We start from the raw sequence: 23801 nt of genomic DNA on the forward strand, positions 1-23801 counted from the left end.
TTCGAATACGAAATTAAATTACAATACACACAAAAAAAATAGTTTAATTTTTTATTCTTTAAACTAAGGAATGAAAGAAAAAAATAAAATAAGAATAAGAAATTCAAATAATTATAATAAAAGAAGTCAAAAAATAATTTATATATGAAAAAAATTAAGATATACCTTGAACTTTGATAGAAGAATCATATATACCCCTAAATAATTTTCTAAAAAAAATTAGAAGTAATAAATATAAATTTAAAACTAATTTTTTAACTTCCGTTAAATGAAGGGTATATGTGAGCCATTTTGTAAGGGTAGGGGTATATGTGAGCCGTTTATATAACGGTAAGGGCATATATGAGCCACTTTTATAACGAGGGGTATATTAGCTCCAAATGACAAAGTTGAGGGGTATATCAAACCCTTTTCCCTTGAAAGTAATTAATAGTGTGTTGTCTCAATATATGCTTATTATAATAGTTGTATTATTTCTATAGTTTGTTATTTGTTTGTTTTTCGTATTCTGTTTATTATATTATTTTATTGTAATTTCGATTTAAAATATTTTATTACATTTATCTCCATTAGACTTACTTTTTTATATTTAAACACATAGAAAAATATGATTGGACTCATTTTTTTAAGCCGAGATTTAAAGCGATAAGATTTACACATTTCGCTCTTTTTAAACTTCGTCAATGAAAATACACTCGTACATAAATGGTTTAAAATATTTTTTCCTTTTTAATGAATCTTATAATAAATGAATCAAATTAATCGGGAAAGAAAATTAATATTTCGTACCAAATAAAAAATAAATAAAAACAAGTGAGATAAGTAGAGTATCATTTCTATGACAAACGTAAAAGGAAAGAAAATAAAAAAAAAAAAGATCAAAAATCAACATCATCTTGTTGCCCCCAACTTGCCAATTTGCAATTCAATAATAAACCTTTATTAGTAACAATCATATTTTATTTTCGATATCTATATTTAAGTCTGATTAATCTGAATTCACGTAAAAATAAAACTCATTCATTCATGAAGTTTTCTATTTTTTTTCATATCTCAAAACTTAAACTCGAAAATTCTAATTAAATAATGAGTCCCATTTACCACACGCCACGTTCTTTGGTGTTATTCGTAACAATAATTATTCTTTTGATTTTTTATCTGATATTTAATATCATTGACTAACTTAAACTCGCACGAAATACAATCAATTCAAAAATAACGTTCCCTATCTTTTAATATCCGAAACTCATAATTCAATCCTCTAATTAATAAAAGAAATTTATCTATTGCACTATATTCTTCGATATTATCGTAACAATAATAACAACAACAAGAAAGAGAGAGGAAAGAGAGTCTCTCTTTCTTTCCTACCCACCCTTTATTTCCCAAATATCTCTCTCTTAACAAATTCAAACCAAACACATAGCCAAAATAAAACCAAAAACTTGTTGAAAATTTTATAGAAAATATTTCTTTCTATATTTTTTTTTTGAAAAGAATTTTATGAAAATGGAAACTATGTACTCAAAAACTTGTTTTATGGTAGATGATGATATTCTTAATTTCTCTTTAGATGATGATGAAGAAAAATATCAAACTTCTTCTTCTTCTTTTGGATCATCAAACACCCTTGGATTTCATCAAGATGATCACAGCCCTTCATTTCCTGTAAGTTATTTGATTGACTTTTTTTTTCATGTTATTTTTTTTCATTAGAATGGCATTTTCGTGAATAAATTGAAAAGAGGGATAATTTTATTTGGTATAAACACTCGGTGCGAGTAATTTTTAACGAAAAAAATAGTAAGATACCCTTCTTGGTTAGATACACAAAAGTGGAAGTGCTTGAGAATACCATGTTTGGACGATTTTACCCTTGACTCCAAAGGAGTCATTTGGTACACAAAAATTAAAGGATTATACTAATATCTAAATAACTAATTTCAAGATTATTACATCCTGCTATTTACTAAAATGATGATTTTAGTATTACATATCAAAATATTCTTATTTATTTCATTTCACAGTTCTTAAAAATTTATTTGTGCCTTGTTCTTTGATATTTTTATGAAACTATTTTAAAAAGTGAAAAAATTAAAATTTATAATGATATTTCTTAAACATGCATACTATTTAATATTATGTGATTATAGGTAAAATGAATTAAGAATAATAAAAATATTAAATTATTTCTAAATTTAGAAAAAACTTAAGATAAATGAAAAAATAATTTCACATAAATTCAAATGGTGGGGGTAAATACTAGGGGTACTTTTGGAAATAAAAGAACAGGGGTACTTTTGGAATTAAAAAATATGACCGACATATATTTATAATTGGACGTTGGCAGTCACTACAAGTGAGCTGTACAAATAATTACTATGTATCTGTTTTCCACTTGCATTACATAAAATACAAAAAGACGGTTTTGTCCCTTTGCAAATATTCCTTTGAAATTGTTTTTTTTTTTTGGGTGCAATATTAAAATAATTAGATATTTTCAAGTTTTCTATAAGATGCAAATAGAAAAATAAAATAAAGCTTATTTTGTTCTCTTTTTTCGAACTGCTTTGATTTGTTTGGACTCGAGCAAAGAGTGTTAAAAATAACTCTTCTATCTTCTAGAGTAGGATAGGAGTTTAAGAAAGAAAACTTTTAACACGTAATTTCCATTGAAAGTAAATTCCCAACAAAATGTCTATCGAAAAATTCATGTTTTTTTTAAAAAATAGTGTTCGTAAATTCCGAGTTAATCAAACAACACCATATAAATCGAAACGGAAGGGATAATATGGTAAGTTTATTATTCCCAAGAAGTGAAAAACCAGAGGTGATTATCAATGTTTATTTTCAGCTCATTGAGATTTAGCGGCAATTAATTTACCAATTGCCATTAAAAATGTATTTTTAGTGGTAATTAACACTTTTTGTATATGTTCCTAAAGGCTTTAGCAATATTGGATTTAATGACACTTAATTAATGCCGATAAAGACTTTAGCACTCTTTAATAATGTGTCTTATTTATTGCCGTTTAAAGTTATGTTTGTTTTAGTGCTACTCATAAGAGTTGCTTGAGCTGAGAGTCTATCGAAAACAACCTCTCTACTACTATTTTCCTCAAGGCTCAGACTGGACTTGTGAGATTACACTAGATATGTTGCTCGTAAGCGTATTAACGGGATACATTTTGCAGGATTATGTAGAGGAAGAATTGGAATGGCTTTCAAATAAAGATGCATTTCCAGCAGTAGAATTTGACATATTCTCTGATCATGTCATATTTGATCACCACAGCCCAAATTCAGTACTAGAAAACAACAACAACAACAACAACAATTGCAACGTAAATCTCAAGGACAACGCGTTCACAAGCCACGTCTCTAGCCTCCTACAAGTCCCCATGAACCACCCCGTTGGTACACGAAGCAAGAGAAGGCGAAGAATCGCCTTGCAATGTGACAACTCATGTGTATGGGGTAACCAAGTGAAGTTCAACAACACTAGTACTAAGCAAGGACTAACGTTGCTCAAAATATCAATGACTAAAGCTAAAAGAGGTACTAGCATTGGTAGGACATGCCAGCATTGTGGGGTCGATAAGACCCCACAATGGCGTGCAGGTCCTACAGGACCTAAAACGTTGTGTAACGCTTGTGGGGTCCGGTATAAGTCTGGAAGGTTGTTCCCTGAGTATCGCCCCGCGAATAGTCCTACTTTTTCAGTTGAATTACATTCAAATTCTCATCGGAAAGTTTTGGAGATGAGAAAACATAGGATTTAGGTCAGGGCTATTTATAGTTTTTAAATTTTTAGCACAATTAGTATAGAGTCTAGGTTTATTTTAGGTTTACTAATACCATATTATTTGTATTGATTTCCATCAAAATCTACTAGGGTATTTACATGTTAACTTGGTTTGATCATGGTATATTTCATTTTTTCTTTTTTTCAACCAATTAGATGTATTGTTAGTTAGAAGCTCAGATGAAAATTCTGTCTCCGCCATTAGCTGACTTTTAAGTCTTGCATCTTTACTTTTTTGTCTAACGTCTACATGAGACATCTTTACTTCAATGTGGCGTAGTGGTTAAAAAAAGTGAGTGAAAATGCTCAAATCACAGGGTAGGATGGAGAATATTAGGTGATTTTTCGTCATTCTACTCATAAACACCAAAACTAGTTCGATAAGTACTTAGTGAAATAGTCAAGGTACGTACGTGGAAGAAAAGAAAGCAAATACTACTAACAAACAGCTTCATTACTTCACTTTTTTCTGGTCACTACCTACATCAAAACTAGTTCAAACTACATATCGATAAGTCACATAACGACCTGCAGTCTCACTAGGTCTGATAATTTTCACGACTTGGCCACGTTTTAGTCCATAATATCTAGCAATTGGATCGGTGATCTGAATTCGAGGAAGCTGTTGTTTCAACAACAGGAAAAAATATTAGTCACTCGATTAGATAGAAAAACTGATGAGAATAATCAACAAAACGATTAGATCCTCCAAAAGTAATGCATTCTCGTGGATGCAACAAGGGTAAGGCCGCATCTTTTTGGAGGGTCCAAGCAACATAGGTCAACATCGTTATTCAAATGCCAATAATACAAACTAAGACGAACCTGTGATTCTTTCACTGTATATTGTTCCAATAAACTTTTCTTTTCTTCCTTAGTAAGTGGCTGATGCTCAGGAACTATAGCATGATCTTTAACGTTTACCATCAACTCAGCTTCCTGACATATCAAACACGTAACTGCTTATTTATAAATCAGTTTCAACACTTCAAAAACGCCTTTTCAACTATTTATAACCAGCCCCACTACTTGAGTAGTAGCTAGACCACAATAACAAAAGTACCAAAAGGATGAAAGGTCAAAAACACACACCTAAAATATCACAATTTTTTGAGTTTCGTACCTGAATTATCAATGTGCAAGTTTTCTAGCTATCTAAACTATCGCCAACTATTTATCAAAATACACCCTCAACTATCAATCTCGTACCTGAATTATCATATGCGAGTTCCCTATATCCCTGAACTCAAAACACACCTCGACTATCATAATTTTCAGGTTACAGAGTTTTCTAGCCACATGCACTATCATCAGCTATTTATCAAAATACACCCTCAACTATCAATATCGTACCTGAATTATCAGTTGCGAGTTCGCTACATACCTGACCTCAAAACACACCTCAACTATAAAAAATTATCAAGTGAGAGAGTTTCCTAGCCACCTGGACTATCACCAGCTATTTATCAAAATACACCCTCAACTATCAATATCGAACCTGAATTATCATGTGCGAGTTTCCTAAATACCTGAACATAAAACACACCTCAACTATCAAAATTATCAGGTGAGAGAGTTTTCTAGCCACCTGAACTATTACCAGCTATTTATCAATATACACCATCAACTATCAATCTCGTATCTGAATTATCAGGTGCGAGTTCCCTACATAACTGAACTCAAAACACACCTTAACTATAAAAAAAATTATCAGGTGAGAGAGTTTCTTAGCCACATGAACTATCACCAGCTATTTATCAATATACGCTTCAACTATCAATTGTTCCCTTTTTCTATCTTAACGATAGGTTCATTTCAAGTAAAGTAAGTAGAAACAATTAGTCACCTGGAAGACCTCCAAGTTTAACATTGTAGATACTTCACTTATGAATTGATCAGATTTGGGTGTCAATTTTTGTTTTACAACAAAAATTGCTTGGGAGACATCTTCTTGTCTTAGACGTTCAGCATAAGGTCTCATTTCCTTAACACCAACCTTTGCTCCATCAGGGAAGAACACATATATCTGCAATCAATAAACTACGAAACTTCATCTGTTTGTCGGGTTTTGACTTGACACGACATTTAGGAAAACAAAATGTACCAGAACATTGTGATTTTGAACATATCGAAACAGAAAAGAGACGTTCTTTTTTAAAAGGATTTAAGAAAGCGCACCTTACTCTCATCATCGTTGCGTCTGGCTTTGAGAATTTCTAGGTCTCCTCTCTTCATGTTTACACCATACTTGTGAAGAAATTCTTGTTTTGACATTTTAATTTCAAATTCTTCAACAAGATAGCCTCTATCATTCAACATTTCCATCACAGTTTTACGAACTTTATAAAGTATCGTAACCTCGTCTTCTGACAGAGTACTCATCTTGGCGTCCTACTAAATTTCAAAAAATTGATATTCGTTAAAGCAAATACGAATAGCAAATCAACACATGATTAGACACATGTTATCTTCCACATGTAACACAATTAATGTCTACTCAAAAAACAATATTTAAGCCTAAAACTATGAATTTTATTCTATTTTTAGTAATTTTACAATTACAATATTCATTATCAAACTCAACTCCATACTCCAATTAGACAAGCTAGCTAAAAGTTAAATCAATATGTACTTCAACTAAATTCAGTTTTTTTTTTTTAATAAAAAAATTGATTCAAACAATATAATATAAATACACATCAACCTATAACAATCAATGCAAATTCAGTAACAATTGTGTTTACAACAACAATATACGTACCTCTACCTCCAAAATATCGAAAAATTGTTTAACACAGATCCTCGACTTAAGTAAAACATAGACAGTAATAATTGTATTTACAACAACAAAAACAACAAACCTAGAAATTCCACGGGTGAGGTAAGGACCGAAGAGAAGAGAGTATATGCAAACCTAATAATCCTAACTCGTAGAGATAGAAAAATCGTTTAATAGAGACAGAAACGATTTACGATAAACCCTAAGTCAAAGTAAAGTTCATCAATAATTGTGTTCACCACAAATAAAAGTTACAATTGGATTCCGTCGGTGAAAAATACGTTACGTTATGGAGAAAATATATGGGTTATTAATTAACTTCAATAAACTCCCCTTTTTTATTATTAAAAATATATTTTTCCTTATTTATTAAATAAATGTAAAAAAATATATCACAATTTGAGTCAAATACAATTTTGGACTTAATTTTAGATATAGTATCTACTAACCCATGATTTTGGGCTAAATCTCAGGAGAGAGTCCTAATTAAGTAAAACAAAAAAAAAGACCTTAATAAAATCTTATTTAGCTGTTATAAATAAAAATATTTTTAAAAATTGGAATTATTATTTTATGAACCAAAAAGGAGTTTATTTATTATATGTACGTAATTTGTTGCAAAGTTGAGATCATATAATTTAGAGTTATATTTTAGGAGATGATTTTCATAACAATTATAATTTCTTGATTAATTGATTTTTAATTATGAAATAGTTTTTTTTTAACTTAAAAATCTTGATGAACATCAATACATTAAAAAAATATTATTGCTATAAGTGTCTTGATCAACGTCAATACATTTTAAGAAAATTATTAGTATAAAAAACTACTCGTAAAGATTATGAAAACTTACTAGTTCAAGAGAAAAACATTACAAAAACACTGTGAATTACATGAGTATTAGAATTTATTTTTTTAAGTGTTTTTATTAGAAATATTTTTTGAAATAAATAGATTTTAAAAACATGACTAAATATTATAATCTTGTTTTGAGTCAAATATGTCTTAAATTTAGGATTTGCCATAAATTTTCAATGGATTTAATACAACAAGAAGATGATGTGACATTAATAGCTAGATTATTCTTCAATATAATGTGCGAGTTATTTGCTCTTTAATTAATCCCCTTATAATATGCACTCTCCATCACAATCTTAGTTTTTGTTATACCGGTGAAGTTTCTTTATTTTTAATCAGAAGTTTTCGATTCGATTTAAATGTAAATATCAGATATTGAATAGAGAATTACAAAAAAAAAACACTCCTCATCTTACACTCACGTGTTACTCTTATTTGTTTTTTATTTTTTTCGTAACAAATAATATAACTTTTACTATTCATTTTATGTCACTTGACTTTTATATTTAAAACAAAATTTCTTTTTTACTTGTCTATTTTTAGCAAATCGAAAGAAATCTATTATTTTCTTTCAATACCACCACTATCATTAAATTGGCTACAAATACTTACTAGTCAAAGTTTAGATTTTCAAATAAAATGCAAATTTAATATACCACTTTTTTTTTTTTTACATCTAAATCGTTACTACAAATTTAAAGAGTAAATATAAGTTATTTTTTGAGGTTTATTTGTGTCTGTTTATTCTAATTCTACGATATTATAGTAAATAAAAAATATTTTTTTTCTGATTTTTTTTTTGAGACGGATCAACTAGAAAATAAAAGTAACTACACAACAAACATAGCCCAAAACAAAGAATTCTTCGAAAAAGAGACCACCACTCATCCTCTTAATTCAAGAACATACTATTTTTTCTCTCGTACCATATCATATTAAAAATTACAAATCGACATAATAAAATCTTATTTCACCATTTTTTTGGGACTCCATGTTGTAATAAACGTCCAATTACGTTTGTCCCAACTTTTCCTAATCCCTCTATCTAAAACAGACCAATAAATATTCGAACGACCTTTATCTACCTTAAATGGATCATATGCCTCAACGAGTGCTGTTAAATTATTCCATCCAAAAACACATATATGAGTATGATGAGTAATATCACCATAAAATGTAAAATATGAACCTTCATGTCTCAAAGTTTCACTATTTTCAGGTTCTCCAATTTTTGATTTTATATCAAATGTCACAACTGGATTAAGATTAGTAGGTATATCATCAAAAAAATAAACAATAGGTTGATTAGAAATTGAATAAAATAATGGGAAGTGAGACGAAATAAAAGACATAACAAGAACAAAAGTCAAGGGAGAGTTAATATTATTATAAGTCATTATTTTTCTTAAAAGTACTTCTGATAAAAGAAAATCGAAATAAATAGAGTTTTAAAAGTTGACTAAATATTATAAACTAAAATTCATATAATTTAATTTGAAAGATGTAGTCTAATTTAAGTCAAATATGTCTTAAATTTATAGCAAGAAAATCATATCTTATTAATTACTAGATTTTACTTTACCGTCAATGAATATTTACTTTCTCCATTTCATTTTACTTGACTATTATATTAAAAAATAATTTTATTAAATTTTGTTGTCTTATTTTAGCAAATATCATTAAATATTCAGATTACTATATTTGAATACATCTTGACTTTTACATTAAATTTTTTTTTTCTTAAACTTATTATCTTATTTTAGCATATATCGTTATATATTCAAATTACTATGTTATAATACCATATTTGAATACAGCTCATGCATTTTAAAATGGAAAACTTATATAAATATATTATAATAAAAGAATATTTATCATTTATAGCAATAATATTTTTTTCTTTCACATGATCACTTTTAATTCATTTATAATATAAATTTAATACATATTATAAAGAACAATTTATTATTCACATATAATACAGATTTTAACGATGGATAATATATTTATCACAAATTTTTATACACTTATAATACAAAAAAGCAACAGGTTTATGTAGATCTGTAACGTAACAAAATGAAAATTGATACAAAATTAAGGACATAAAAAAAATGAGAATCAAGGAAGAGTTGGTAGAAGTCATTGTTTCTTTAAAGTACTTTCTGATAAAAAAAAAAAAACTTTCGAAATATATAGATTTTAAAAAGTTGACCAAGTTATTATAATTAAATTCATGTAATTTAATTTGAAAGAATTAGTCCAACTTTAGTCAAATATGTCTTAAATTTATAACAATTAACAAGAAGGTCATGTATCTATTAATTACTGGATTAAATGGTCGCCAAGAATGAATAATATATTTATTTTCTTCATTTAATTTACATGAATTTTACCTTAAAAGATAATTTTCTTTGCTTGTATAAGTTATTTTTTGAGATTTTTTTTTGTCTGATTTAATTTTAATTTTACGATATTATAGTAAATAAAAAGTGCATTCTTTCATATCCTTTTTTTTTTGAGACGGATCAACTAGAAAATAAAAGTAACAACACAATGAATATAGTCTCAAAATAAAGATTTTTTCGAGAAAGAGACCACCATTCATCCTCTTAATTCAAGCATATATTATTTTTTTCTCTCATATTATAGCATATTAAAAATTACAAATCGACATAATAAAATCTTATTTCACTATTCTTTTGGGACTCCATGTTGTAATAAACGTCCAATTACGTTTGTCCCAACTCTTCCTAATCCCTCTATCTAAAACAGACCAATAAATATTCGAACGACCTTTATCTACCTTAAATGGATCATATGACTCGACAAGTGCTGTTGAATTAATCCATCCAAAAACACATATATGAGTATGATGAGTAATATCACCATAAAATGTAAAATTTGAACCTTGGTATATCAAAGTTTCACTTATTTCAGGTTCTCCACTTTTTAACTTTAAATCAAATGTCACAATTGGATTAAGACTAGTAGGTATATCATCAAAAAAATAAACAATAGGTTGATTAGAAATTGAATAAAATGATGGCAAAAGAGATAAAATTAAAGACAAAACAAGAAGGAAAATCAAGGGGGAGTTGATAGTATTAGAAGACATTGTTTTTTTTCTTAAAGTACTTCTGATTTAAAAAAAAAAATGAAAAAAAATATAGTTTTAATTAAAAGTTGACCAAATATCATAACTAAAATTCATTTAATTTAATTTGAAAGAAAGTAGTCTAATTTTAGTCAAATATGAATTAAATTTATAGCAAGAAAATCATATCTTATTAATTACTAGATTTTGCTTTCACCATGAATGAATAATATATTTACTTTCTCCATTTTATTTTACTTGACTTTTATATTACAAATAATTTTATTAGCTTATTTTAGCAAATATCATTAAATATTCAGATTACTATGTTATAATACTATATTTGAATACACCTTCACTTTTACATTAAATTTTCTTTTTCTTAAGTTTTATTATCTTATTTACCAAAATATCATTATATATTCAGATTACTATGTTATAATACTATATTTGAATACACCTTCACTCTTACATTAAAAATTATTCTTTCTTAAATTTTATGTAACGATCCGCTAGGTAGTTTTGAGAATTAGGATTATTTTGACTCTTTATGAAAATTTAAAGGGATATTTTAAACTATTCGATAACTATGTTGATAAATTTTGTTAAATTAGTATTATAGTTGATGGAAAGCCACATGATTAATGGGTAAGTGTGAATTTTAGTTTTACAATATTATAGTAAATAAAAAGTGCATTCTGTTTTATATCTTTTTTTTAAAAACAAATTAACTAGAAAATAAAAGTAACAACACAACGAACATAGTCCAAAACAAAGAATTATTCGTGAAAGAGACTAACCCTTATCCTCTTAATTCAAGCACATACTATTTTCTCTTTCATATCATATCATATTAAAAGTTACATATCAACATTTTGTTTTGACGTAATAAAATCTTATTTCACTTATTTCAGATTCTCCACTTTTTAATTTTAAATCAAATGTCACAACTGGATTAAGACTAGTAGGTATGTCATCAAAAAAAAATAATAAACAATAGGTTGATTAGAAATTGAATAAAATATTTTTAATGTAATTTGAAAATATTTTCTAACTTTGAGCACATCACTACTTTTGTGCAAACAAAATGTAATTTTAATATGCTACTTATTTTCTTACAATTGTTACATATACATAGTTATTAGAAATTTAAAGTTTACATATGAGTTAGTCTAAAATTATTTTCTCAATTACAAAGACTTTTAAACTAAGGCATGCCCTAATTATATTTTCTTAGGTCTATTTGTGTTTGATTTATTCTAATTTTACGATATTATAGTAAATAAAAAATGCATTCTTTCTATTGTCTTTTTTTAAAAATTGTAATTTTAGAAAAATAATAAAACGAATTAAATAGAAAATAAAAGTAACAACACAACGATTTTAGCCAAAAGCAAAAAATTATTCAAGAAAGAGACCATCACTCATCCTCTTAAATATACTCAAACGAGAATTATTTATCCCGCTTAGCTTGTATTACATTAAAAGTCACAAATCAAAATTTCATCTAGACATAATAAAAAAAAAATTCACGAATTGTGAGTCCAATTTGCAATAAATGTCCACTTCTGAGCGTCCCAACTCTTCATAATTCCTTTATCTTGAATAGACCAATAGATAATCGAATGACCTTTATCTTTCTTAACTGGATCGTATATATGAAGAAATGCTTGTGAATGATTCCATTCAACATTACATACGAAAATATCATCAATAACCCTAGCCTTAAGTAAAAATTGTGAACCATGAATATCCATTTCCCCTCTAGCTACATGGCGTCCACTATTTTTTAATTTAATTTCAAGTTTCACAATTGGATTAAGATTTTGAGGTATGTCATTAAAAAAAGCAACAATAGGTTGATCTAGATCTGCAAAGGAATAAAATGAAAATTGATATAAAATTAAGGACATAAGAAGAATGAGAATCAAAGGAGAATTGGTAATATTAGAAGCCATTTGTGATGGAGTATTTTTTTTTTTTGAAAATATAAATAGATTTTAAAAAGTTGACCAAATATTATGATTAAATTTCATGTGATTTAATTTGAAAGAATTAGTCAAATATGTCTTAAATTTATAGCAAGAAGATCATATATTATTAATAACTTTAGATCAAATGTTCACCAAGAATGAATATCTTTTTTTCCCAAATTATTATACATTAAAGATTAACTCTTTTAAATTTTATTTGCTTATTTAGCAATTATCATTAAATAACTTTTACCTCTAATTTTTTGCTTCACAAATGACTCTTTTATATCAGATTACTATGTTATATTAGTTAATAATATACTTTGATTAGAGTTAATTACACTAATCTTTCTTATAATATGACTTAATTTTGATTCCTCATGTATTTTAAAATCAAACACTTGCACCTTTTATGATTGATATGTATATTTCTTACACACCATATGAAGTATATGTGAAATATAATTATACAAAGATAATTAGAGTTTATGAATAAAATATTTTTAATGTAATTTCAAAATAAATTGAAGTGGAAGAATAAATAGAGAAATAAAAATAAGAAACTACTGTACAATAAATATAATAAAATCAAATTGTAGATCCTTCGTTCGAGTATAAAAATTGATCAAGTTCACTGAATTCAAGGTCAATCAAACGTTTTAAAATTTGCAATTAGAAAAGAATAAACATATAATTTATAGAGATAGTAAGTTGTAACGCACATAAAATTGAAACAAATTACTAAAAATTTATTGTTGTTATTCTTTTTTCTTGATGAAAATTAATTATTTATGAAAAGTAATATATTTTTAATTAAAAAACTTTAATTAAATAAAATATTAATGGAATTGTGATTTATTTTACCTTGTGAAAAATCTCTCTTTCTCTCTCTCTTTAACGGTTTTTTTTTTTCTTTTGTATTCGCACTTTGCAAGGCATATTCAAGAGTGACGCTTCCAACAGAATTTTCTTCATATCTAGTACTCGAACCTAGACCTCCGATTAAGGGTGAATCCTCCCGCTAATGTACTACAACTCATGTTAATGAAGCCTATAGTATACATATCTGATTTTGATTATAAATTTTTTATTCAAGGTGAAAGGAATATATCGTCTCAAAAAGGATTATAGGAAATTATGTAAATTTATATATTATAGAATTCAATAATGTATTAAAATGAAAAAAAAAAACTTCATTGGACATAAATCATTAATTGTGATAAAGGTCTTAACGAAATAAATTTCATAAAATGATGACTAAACTAATTTTTTTTTTATCTTGAGCAAAGTCGCATAATTTTATTTTGTCATACGAAATCACAATACTACACTAATGTAATAAAAAAATCACAATGACAAAAAATATAACCTTACGATACACTAACATATATTTTCTTATTTCATCTGAATTACAAAAAACACATTAACACATTTAATATTTTAACTTATTTTATTAGAGAACTCGACTTATAACAACATCAAACTTTCACCAATTAACCAACAAACTTAAAATAAAATAACACATTTATTATCAAATTCAAAACAAAGTTTATCTTTGTGTTGCATACCAATAACAATTTTTTTCATGACAAAAAGCTTCATCTCTTGAATATTGGAACAATTTAAATAAACCATGTTTATTTCAATTTAAGTAACATTAAAAGGCCAAATTGTTGATGTATTAATTATTTGTAGCCCATAATATTTTTCATCTGATAAACAAAGGTTGATTTGTTTTAATACGAATATTATACGATAATAAAAAGGTGACAAAAATTAAATTGAAAGTTATGATGATAATAATAAGAGAGAAAATAGTGAAGGATATAGAAGAAAAAGCCATTGATTTTTTTCTTTGCTAATGATGTTGTTATAGTCATAGTTTTGCTAATTTGATGGATATTTATATGTAACATTCAAGATTATCTTTTTAATTAAAATAAATTGACTAACTATTTTGAATTTTTCTATTATATGATGAAAGAATGATTTCATATTTATGCGTTTATGAAATAAGTTGATTCGTTTATTTTATCTCTATCTGGTTCGAAATAAGTGAACGATTAACACTTTTTCTTTGGTTCAAATTTAAATGAGTTTTTTAAAGTCAAAAAGGATTATTAATTATATTTTATTTTCAAAGTTCACCTTTTTCTTTAATGGGATTTTAAAGTATTTTTTGATTCTCATTGCTAATTTAAGAAAATATCGACCATAAACACAAATACTAACAAAAACATAATTTAAACATTTTACCTAAATACAAACTTATATTTTTCCAAAAATATTTTTTTAGTAAAAATACTTTTAACAAAAAAAATATTATCAAAAACCAATTTTAAATATTTAATTAAAAAATAACAAGTTTTTAAAAGAAATAATTCTTAAATTTATATGTATCAAGTGTCAATGTTTCATATAAATCGAAACCAACAAAGTACTTTTTTTTCCTTCTACGTGACAGTTTCTTTTAATTTCTTTTAAAAAATAATATTTAATCTTTTATTTTGTTTATTTCTATTGCAATAATTTATACTACATGAAAAACTTAAAAAGTAATTTAGATAACAAAATTTTAAAATATACCTTTTCTTAATATTAAATCAAGTAAAAAATAAATAAATACTCCTTTAAAAAGGATAGCTTGATTTGATTTGAAACAAAGTTTAAGAAAAGAAAAAAAAATTTAATTTTGTGTTTCTAAATTAAAGTTATATGTATCAAAATATCCTTTAATCTTGTGCTCATAAACATGTCACGTGGAAAGTTAAAGTTAAAATATTGTCAAAAAAGTAAAGAGGTCATTCTTTTTGAAACAAACTAAAAAGAAAATAGAGACATTCTTTTTGAGACGGAGGGAGCATAAGTTATGACAAAAAAAAACCCTCTACGTCCGGAATCGTTTGTCATATTGCGCTTTTCGAAAGGCAATTTGACTAATTTTCAAACTTAAATTAGATCACATTAATTCAATATTTTAAACAAAAAATTAGATTTTTTAAAATTATATAAAAAGTACTGTAGATTGCAATTTTTGCATAAATATGATGAAAAATACATCTTAAAATGTTAGTTAAAATTTTTATAATTTGACTCTAAAAATAAAAATCATGACAAATAATTCCGACCGGAGGGAGTATGAAATAAAACAGAATAAAATAATTCACTTGGCTATAAAAGTAGTTATCTCCCATTTTCCAATAAATTAGGAAAAACCAGACAAGTGTCAACTTCTATGGCCTCCACCAACAAGTTTATTTGACAACACATCACCAAAAAATATATATATAGAAAAATAAAATAAAAATACCATTAAAAGCAAATTTTCAGAACAAAAAGAAGAACAAAAATATTTAAAGAAAATGGCTAATTTGAAACTTATAGCCATTATATCAAATTCAATTATTTCTACTACACATTTTGTCCCTTCTACTCTTTGCATCTCTAGAGCTTTTGTTAGTCCCACTAGACCTAATGAAATTGTAAGTTTTTATTTTCCATTTTTTAGTTTATAATTTCTATTTTAAAAAAATATATATTATAGAAATTCGTGTTCGAGTCAGTTTACAAACATCTAATTATCGTATGTAAGTAGATTTCATGTATGTACTTTTTCTTTTCTAAATATTGAATATGGAGTAATTTTGTTCATCAAAAAGTTACTTGAAAAGAAGAATAATTTTAGATAATCACTACACTAATATTATTGTCTCAGAATTTTTTCTCCTTTATCTAATTGGAATTAAAATGATTTTTTTAATAATATAATATGTGGTGGATCTACATGGTTGGTTATAGATTTTTAATAATTTTTGTTTAAATTATCGATTTGATTGTGAATTCAGTTATTATTATAGTATTAAAAAACTTATTAACTTGATAAATTCTAGATCCGTCTGTGAATATGTATTATTTTGGTCTTGAAGTGATGTATTTGGTTGTAATATATTTAAATAATTTTTTTTTTGAAATAAATAAATTAAATTTACAGGCAAAAATAGATAAAGAGACAGCCCAAAAAATAAAAGAAGCAGCAGTAGCAGTGAAGGAAGGTGCACAAGAAGTAAAAAGTGTGGGGGATTCAATCAAAGAAACTATCTCTACTAGTGCTGGAAATGTAATTTCTCACTTTTTACCCCACAAAAAAAAAATTATTTGTTTTTATTGTTCTATTATTTTTTCTTATTTTTATGACTTTATTTCCTAATCCAAGTAAAAATAAATAAATGTGATTAGCGTATCACTGATCGGGAAATGGATCGGTGGTATGCTTATATGGATTTGGGCGATTTTCGTTCCATGAATTGTTTTTATGGTTGAGTTAGGTCAGGTATCGTATTTTTACATGCTATCATAAGTAAAATGCATCTCTTTTATTGGACTCTAGATTAACACTACTTAGTTGGGTTTGGGCCTAAATAGTGTGTTAGAGACTTGAAAAGGTTAAAATCTTCCCTTTGATTCGGAAATAAACGAGTAATCTGCTTTATAGGATTTGAACCGTTCTTGCTTAATAAGCTGGTTTTTGGATTAGAGTTGGGTTCACGAGCTCTTGATAAATGTTTAATTAGTTGGGCCTGGGCGTAAATGGAGTGTTAGAGACTTGGAAAGGTTAAAATCTCTCATTGATTGGGAAATGAACGAGTAATCTGCTTTATAGGATTTGAACTATTCTCGCTTAATAAGCTAGTTTTTACATTAGAGTTGGGTTCACGAGCTCTTGATACATGTGTAATTAGTTGGGTCTAGGTGTGAATGAGGTGTTAGAATGGTTAGGGTTACATATTGATTGGGACATAAACAAGTAATCTGTTTATATGAATTTGGATAATTCTATTCGTAAGCTAGATTTTAGTTGGGTTCAGGAGCTCTCGATCCACACTTAATTAGTTAGGTTTGGGCGTAACTCGAGCGTTAGAATTTCATATTGATCGGGAAATAAAAGGATGGTTTGCCATCTGTGTATATAAATTTGGACAATTCTTTCCTTGTAAATTAACTTTTGAAACTGAGTTCGAGTAAGTGTCATGTCTTTACCCTTAAACATTTGATGATTAAGTGACGATATTGTTGAATGCCTTGAATCGGACCCGTTACAAACAGAAAGGACGGGGGTTAGCACTATATATAGACGCTATGGCAAACCCTATTCTGTAATTCTGTTCTTGCCTCTCCATAATAAAACTGCTCCCCCTCTTCCCCTTGGACGTAGCCAATTTATTGGTGAACCACGTAAATCTGTTGTCTTGTTTTTCGCGTTTATATTTTCTCGTATTATCTCGAATTTCGCATAACAGATATATATAATTTAAACTCTTAATTTTATGCTGTTATTATGTGTGCTTTTTTAATGTTTCTTTATTTATTATTTTGATTAGGTAATTTCAGAGATGTCTAAGAAAGTATTAGACAAGGCTACAGAGAATGAAGAAAAAAGTACATGGGAAAATATCAAGGAAAAAGTCACTGGCAAGTGATTTTCAGTTTTAGAGGATTTTTTTTTTATTTGGGGGAATAAGAATAAGAATAATTCTTCTATTCATTTTCATTTTAAGTTATGTTAGTTTGATATTTGTATTTTAAATCAAGATAAATCTTTTTAGGATGGAGAGAATACATTGTCATTAATATCAAATAAGATAAGATTATAATTACAATCGAAACCTAAATAACTAATGACCTTTCTTTTTTCTTTCTTTATCGATTGTTTTAATGAATTCGCCGATAGTTAAAAAAATATAAGCTTCAGATGAAAAACCTAAATTCGCAATGTGTATGGTTTCTCTAGGGGAAATGTTGTTGTAGAGAGCAGAGATAGCTTCATCTGTAATTGCTTTTGTAATGAGGATCACCTTTTGTTGTACATACAATTAATTAGGGTTGTTCATGGTTATGGATAAAAATTAAACAAAATCGTAATTCGATTTAAATTGATGAAAAAAATTTGTTTTGGTTTGGTTTGGTTATGTTTAGTTTTAAATTGTGAAAGTTGATATTATTTAGTTTGATTTTGATTTTACTGAGAAACAATCGTAAAAATAATCAAATTGAACTGAAAAATTAGATATATATTATTCATAAATAAAATATAGATATTTTGTTAAATTTTTATTAACTTTATCATTTTTTCATGGCCGATACTTAAATTTTAGTTCAACTATCACAAACCTAATTTCAAGTCTGCGAAAATTCATTACCTTATTCTATATCTATCCTACCTCAAATAAGATACTCACACTTTTCTTAATTAAATCACTTTGTTCGCGTGACGATAAATCTTGTAATCCGAATTAAATCGATGAAAAAAATTTAATTTTTGGTTTGGTTTGGTTATGTTTAGTTTTAAATTTTGAAAATTGATATTATTTAGTTTGATTTTGATTTTACTGAGAAATAATCACAAAAATAACCAAATCGAACTGAGAAATATATATATTATTCATAAATAAAATATAGATATTCTGTTATATTTTTATTAACTTTATCATTTTTTCAAGGCCGATACTTAAATTTTAGTTTAACTATCACAACCCTAATTTCAAGTCTGCGAAAATTCATTACTTTAGTTTATATCTACTCTACTTCACATAAGATACTCACACTTTTCTTCATCGAATCACTTTGTTCGTGTGACTATAACTCTTGTATTACTAAATTGTTTAATTGAACTCACATTAGAATCTTATCATGTAATACGTATCCATGTCTATTGAGATACATAAGTGTTCAAAAATTTTATTACTTTCATACCGAAAAATCAAAAACACTGAATCAAATCAAATCAAAACTGACAATAACCAAATTGACATTTATTTTTTTCGTTTGATTTGATTTTAGAAATTTAAAAATTGACTTTGATTTGTTTGGTTTTAATTATAATTAATAACCAATTCAAATCGAATCATGAACACCCCTTCAATCCCATTAATAATTGCAACATTTTACGAGGCATATTCATAAGGAAAAAATTACAATTTACAAGTCATGAGGCTTAAAAGCCCAAAAAAATACTGCCCATCTACAGAACACCAGACCCGAATTTAGGCCCAAACTTGCTAATATAAAATGCAAGGCGCCTTTTTCTAGAAGGAACCAAAAAATTCAAAATTTGAAATTCAAAATCTAATACCACAGAGAAACAGAGCAAATAACAATGGCGTCGAAATCAGATATGAAGGGATTCTACAAGCAAACGAAGAAAAATGGCGGAATCACAAAGCCAACACATTCAAAATCATCATTGCTTGCTACTACTACAAACAAATCGGTAACTCCAAAGCTAGCACCTGCTCGCGGCTCGAACATTACCCGGTCTCCGGCGCTCATCTCTCATGGATCTCCTGATCTGCAAGCTGGTAAGCATTTCCCCTAAGTTTTCGTTTCGTACAGACAAATCTACGGAAAATATTTTTCTGAATTAGTTTTTCAGTGTTCGGTTTGGCGTAATGTGAGTTACATATAACATTCATTAAGTTAATTGTTGAAAACACGCCTACATGTATTTTAGAGTTTCATATCTGAATTATCAGCGTGCTAGTTCCTTTTCCTACCTAATTGAAATATCGTAATTGTTAGTTGAGCTGTGTTTTTGAGCCTATACTCATGTTTATACAATGTAAGCTGTAATATAGAGTACTGAATATAGTTTTTCAGATAAAAAATGTTAAACTGTGTTGCATAATGAATACAGCCTCCGGTCCTTGTTTCTCATGGCTCTTCCGATTTGCAAGTCGGGTAGGCATTTTCCCTAAGTTTTCATTTAGTACAGAGGAATCTACGGATAATAGTCTTCTGGATAGGTATTTCAGTGTTAAATTGGGCGTAAAGTAAGTTACAATATGATATTCATACAACGCGAGCTGTGAGATAAGAGTATTAGGATAGTTTTTGAGGAAAAAAAATTGTTTAAGTGTGTTGCCTAATGAATATATCCTCCGGTCCTCATTTCCTATTGCTCTCTCGATCTGCTAGTTGGTAAGCATTTTCCTTAAGGTTATACCTTCATATTACTATTTGTTAGTACAATTTTAGTGTAATTTTGCATATAATATATGCTTTGTATCAAAGTACTATATTCAGATGAATTTGGCGCGCTATGTTGTCTCCACGACTCGACCACATTCATTTAGTGCAGAAGAATACACAGAATGATTATTTGGATTAACGTTTCCTTTGTTTGGTTGTGCGTGAAGTAAGTTACATATGATATTCATACAATGCAATCTATAATGGATAGAGTTTTGAGTATGATTTTTCAGAAGAAAAAAATGTATTCTTTCATACCAGACACATCAACACTCCAATTTCCATCAGAAATTATCCCTTCATAGTGATGTTGCATAATGAATTTTCCCTCGGTTTGTTTATGATCAGATTGGATGACCTTAAGTTTGTTGAGTTTAATCTATAAATTATAAATTCATCTATTCATGCATCGTTTTAGATTTTGAAAAGCCCAAATCTATAATTTGCTACCCTTGTTAATATGGCATATGTAAAGGTTACAGGATTGTATATAATGAAATTATCAGATACATGCTGTGCAAGATGCACATTCGTGACGGTTCCCTATACTTTCTCATCCTGCTAAATTTAATACTTTTTCTCATATCAAGAGGTTTGCATGAGTACTAACAAATTAAAACTACCAAATTTTCAGATGAATATGACGAGAACGAGGAGTTATTAAGGCAATTTGATACGAATATGACTTATGGACCATGTCTTGGATTGAGCAGACTTGACAGATGGGAGCGTGCTAAGAGTTTTGGTTTAAACCCTCCTACAGATGTTGAGCCCATCTTGAGATCTAAGGTTCGTAACGAATGCCTGTGGGATGGAATGGTTTAACTTTGTTCATGTTATCATCGGAATATCTATTATGATGCTTCGTTTTCCATATCTGTTTGCGTTGTGATGGATCTTGTTTAGGGGAAAATAGTTGCAGCAACTAGCTGTATAGTAGATGTCCCCATTTCCTATAGATTAACATGACTACCTGTTTTTCCTCACTTGTTATGATCTTATGTTGCATTGATTATATTTTTGGCTAATCCTAATCCTAGTTAAATATCTTCTTCTTTGTGTTTTTGGTCTTTTATAATTGTCTTATAAATCACAAAGTGAGTGTCTTGTGTTTGGTTTTATTTTTATTCAATGAATTACAGTGACATGGCCTTCCAAAGCTTAATCGTTCAAAGTGCTTTTTTTTTTCTTCTATTTTTTTTTAAGCGGCACACCCCTTTAATATACAACATAGTTTATCCATTTTGAAAAATTAGTGATGAAAAATTATGATGGGTGTGAGTCAATGCAGCCATTATAGGAGACTGTTGAGATATATTTTAGCTTTTGAGGATTACTCCTCCTGTCTTCCCACCTATCTTGGAGTCATCATGATAACATGAATATATTCATAAAGGTGCATGTCATTTTCAATCAACTTGAAAGTCAACCCTCTTAATTAGTTTTACTTTAATTAAATGTTTATTTAATAGCTTGTTTGGTGTTACACGTTGTATAGGTGGAGGCTTGTTTCTAGAGTCTTGTCACATAAGAAGGTGTCACCAAAATGTGAAGATAAGTTTTATAGAGCGAAGGTTAGACCGGATATGTTGGGTAATAAAAAACGTTTACATTAAAGTTACGGAAATGATAATGTTGAGGTGGATGTGTTGGCACACTAGGATAGATAAGAAATGAGGATATTTGGGATATGGTCGGAGTTACTCAATAGAGGATAAACTCAATAGAGGATAAACTGCGAAAAGTGAGATTTAGTTTGTTCGAGTCGTGAAGAGAAAATGCAAAGATATACTAACAGATTGGTTGTGAATGGTTACATCAGAGGAAGAGGAACAGAGAAATATTAGGAAAAGGAGATTAAATAAGGCATGACATAACTCCAACTTATTACGAACATAATATCAGATAGAATATTAAGATGGACATAAATTAGTTAGTTAGTTGATAGTTACTTTATTTAGTCTTTAATATTCGGAGTATTTTCTTATTATTTTTTCTCATAGCACTTCGATTATTATATTATGATGATAGTGCACGTTCCATTTTTAGCATTCTCTTTTTTAGTCAACTTTGTCTTTATTATTTTATATAATCTAAATAAAGCAAAACAAATTAAATAAAGCCAAACAAATTAAAATATCTGTAGCACCATTTATAGTACATTCCTTTTGCACTTTCAAATGGCCTAAAAAGGGATAGTGCCTTTTGACAATTTGAAAGTAAAGGCATCTACAAAAATGTCTAGAAGGGGAAATTGACCTTTAAAATCAATACATATGTAGTAATCATTAAAAAATGAATTAAAAAAACTTTTATATTCCAATTAATTGGTGGGTTGTCTTTAATTATAGTTGTCAAATCACAAACGATAAGTCCAAACAAGTGGAGAAAATAAATGGTGGACATTAGGGTGGGCAAATTCACTATTGTCCCAAGTAATTGGAGAAACTAAATATGCTGATCCAAAGATATTGAGATTTATCATCCCAATAAAATTAAAAATTAGATATTTGAAATACGATGTGTTCTCATCTAATTGAGTATTATATCATAAAGTGTTTTTATTAGGTATTTTTAATTCAAATTTTGAATTTCTTTTGTGTATGTTCTCAATTACTCAAATATTTGTTGTATAGATAGTTTAATCACTTAAAATATATCTCACTATTTAATAATACTAAATATATCTAATAGAAATATTTGATTATAGATGCTAAATTAAAAGAAATCTTAGTTCAAGTGTTTAAATGAAACTTAGTGAAAATTTAGAAAATCATAAATATATTAAATCTTAAAAAAGGATTTTATCATATCATGATAAGTTCTACTAAACTTCAAACAAAGAAAGAGCTATCATCCAAAAGATATGTATATAAATAAACAAATAAAAAGTGATCACTTTTATTAGTACTATATGGTAAACAAATTCCTAATTGTTCAATGTAATTGGAGAAAAAAAATATGAAATGTAACACTTTATTCAACATATTGTTGTGAAGGTCTATGAGAAAATGATATCTAAAACACTGAGCAACTTGCCCTTTTCTTAATCCCTAACACTCAAAAGTGTCCACCAAAATGTCAAGGATAATTGGGTGGACCTTATGATATTTTTTTCATGTCATTTTATAGATGGTTTGGGTACAAGGAAACACAAAGATATTTTTATTTAAATATCTAACATGTGCAAATACATTAAATATAATTGAAAAAAAAAAAAGAATAAACATATGCTCGGGGTCATAAATTTTATAAAGAGTGTCTAAA

The 23801-nt window shown here is 27.6% G+C and overlaps 4 protein-coding genes across 4 annotated transcripts; 3 read left to right on the forward strand and 1 right to left on the reverse strand.

Moving 5' to 3' along the window:
- Positions 1-1303: 1303 nt before the first annotated feature.
- Positions 1304-3957, forward strand: LOC107018832 (GATA transcription factor 1-like). Its single transcript, XM_015219414.2, has 2 exons — positions 1304-1668; positions 3195-3957. Exons 1-2 carry the CDS (start codon positions 1504-1506, stop codon positions 3780-3782), a joined length of 753 nt encoding a protein of 250 aa, XP_015074900.1. The 5' UTR covers positions 1304-1503; the 3' UTR covers positions 3783-3957.
- Positions 3958-4273: 316 nt separating this feature from the next.
- On the reverse strand, positions 4274-6187 carry LOC107020153 (DNA-directed RNA polymerases II and IV subunit 5A-like). The gene is made up of 4 exons (XM_015220455.2): positions 5984-6187; positions 5652-5831; positions 4631-4744; positions 4274-4427 (listed from the first exon to the last, which is right to left on the reverse strand). Exons 1-4 carry the CDS (start codon positions 6185-6187, stop codon positions 4302-4304), a joined length of 624 nt encoding a protein of 207 aa, XP_015075941.1. The 3' UTR covers positions 4274-4301.
- A 9652-nt stretch (positions 6188-15839) lies between these two features.
- On the forward strand, positions 15840-18178 carry LOC107020149. The gene is made up of 3 exons (XM_015220452.2): positions 15840-15991; positions 16501-16626; positions 17888-18178. Exons 1-3 carry the CDS (start codon positions 15872-15874, stop codon positions 17984-17986), a joined length of 345 nt encoding a protein of 114 aa, XP_015075938.1. The 5' UTR covers positions 15840-15871; the 3' UTR covers positions 17987-18178.
- A 1431-nt stretch (positions 18179-19609) lies between these two features.
- On the forward strand, positions 19610-21585 carry LOC107019852 (DNA polymerase delta subunit 4-like). The gene is made up of 2 exons (XM_015220217.2): positions 19610-19864; positions 21169-21585. Exons 1-2 carry the CDS (start codon positions 19663-19665, stop codon positions 21357-21359), a joined length of 393 nt encoding a protein of 130 aa, XP_015075703.1. The 5' UTR covers positions 19610-19662; the 3' UTR covers positions 21360-21585.
- The last annotated feature ends 2216 nt before the right edge of the window (positions 21586-23801 follow it).

Source organism: Solanum pennellii, chromosome 5 (assembly GCF_001406875.1).
Source record: "Solanum pennellii chromosome 5, SPENNV200".
In the NCBI taxonomy this organism is placed as follows: Eukaryota; Viridiplantae; Streptophyta; class Magnoliopsida; order Solanales; family Solanaceae; genus Solanum; species Solanum pennellii.

Bases quoted from the DNA above. Each gene is read 5' to 3' on its own strand.
- LOC107020153 (XM_015220455.2), bottom strand. From the start codon at position 6,187: ATGAGTACTCTGTCAGAAGACGAGGTTACGATACTTTATAAAGTTCGT. The intron at 5,832-5,983 runs GTGCGCTTTCTT...TATTGATTGCAG, and splicing joins GCAACGATGATGAGAGTAAG to ATATATGTGTTCTTCCCTGA. The intron at 4,745-5,651 runs GTGACTAATTGT...TTGATATGTCAG, and splicing joins TAAACTTGGAGGTCTTCCAG to GAAGCTGAGTTGATGGTAAA.
- LOC107020149 (XM_015220452.2), top strand. From the start codon at position 15,872: ATGGCTAATTTGAAACTTATAGCCATTATATCAAATTCAATTATTTCT. The intron at 15,992-16,500 runs GTAAGTTTTTAT...TTAAATTTACAG, and splicing joins CCACTAGACCTAATGAAATT to GCAAAAATAGATAAAGAGAC. The intron at 16,627-17,887 runs GTAATTTCTCAC...TATTTTGATTAG, and splicing joins TCTCTACTAGTGCTGGAAAT to GTAATTTCAGAGATGTCTAA.
- LOC107019852 (XM_015220217.2), top strand. From the start codon at position 19,663: ATGGCGTCGAAATCAGATATGAAGGGATTCTACAAGCAAACGAAGAAA. The intron at 19,865-21,168 runs GTAAGCATTTCC...CCAAATTTTCAG, and splicing joins ATCTCCTGATCTGCAAGCTG to ATGAATATGACGAGAACGAG.
- LOC107018832 (XM_015219414.2), top strand. From the start codon at position 1,504: ATGAAAATGGAAACTATGTACTCAAAAACTTGTTTTATGGTAGATGAT. The intron at 1,669-3,194 runs GTAAGTTATTTG...TACATTTTGCAG, and splicing joins ATCACAGCCCTTCATTTCCT to GATTATGTAGAGGAAGAATT.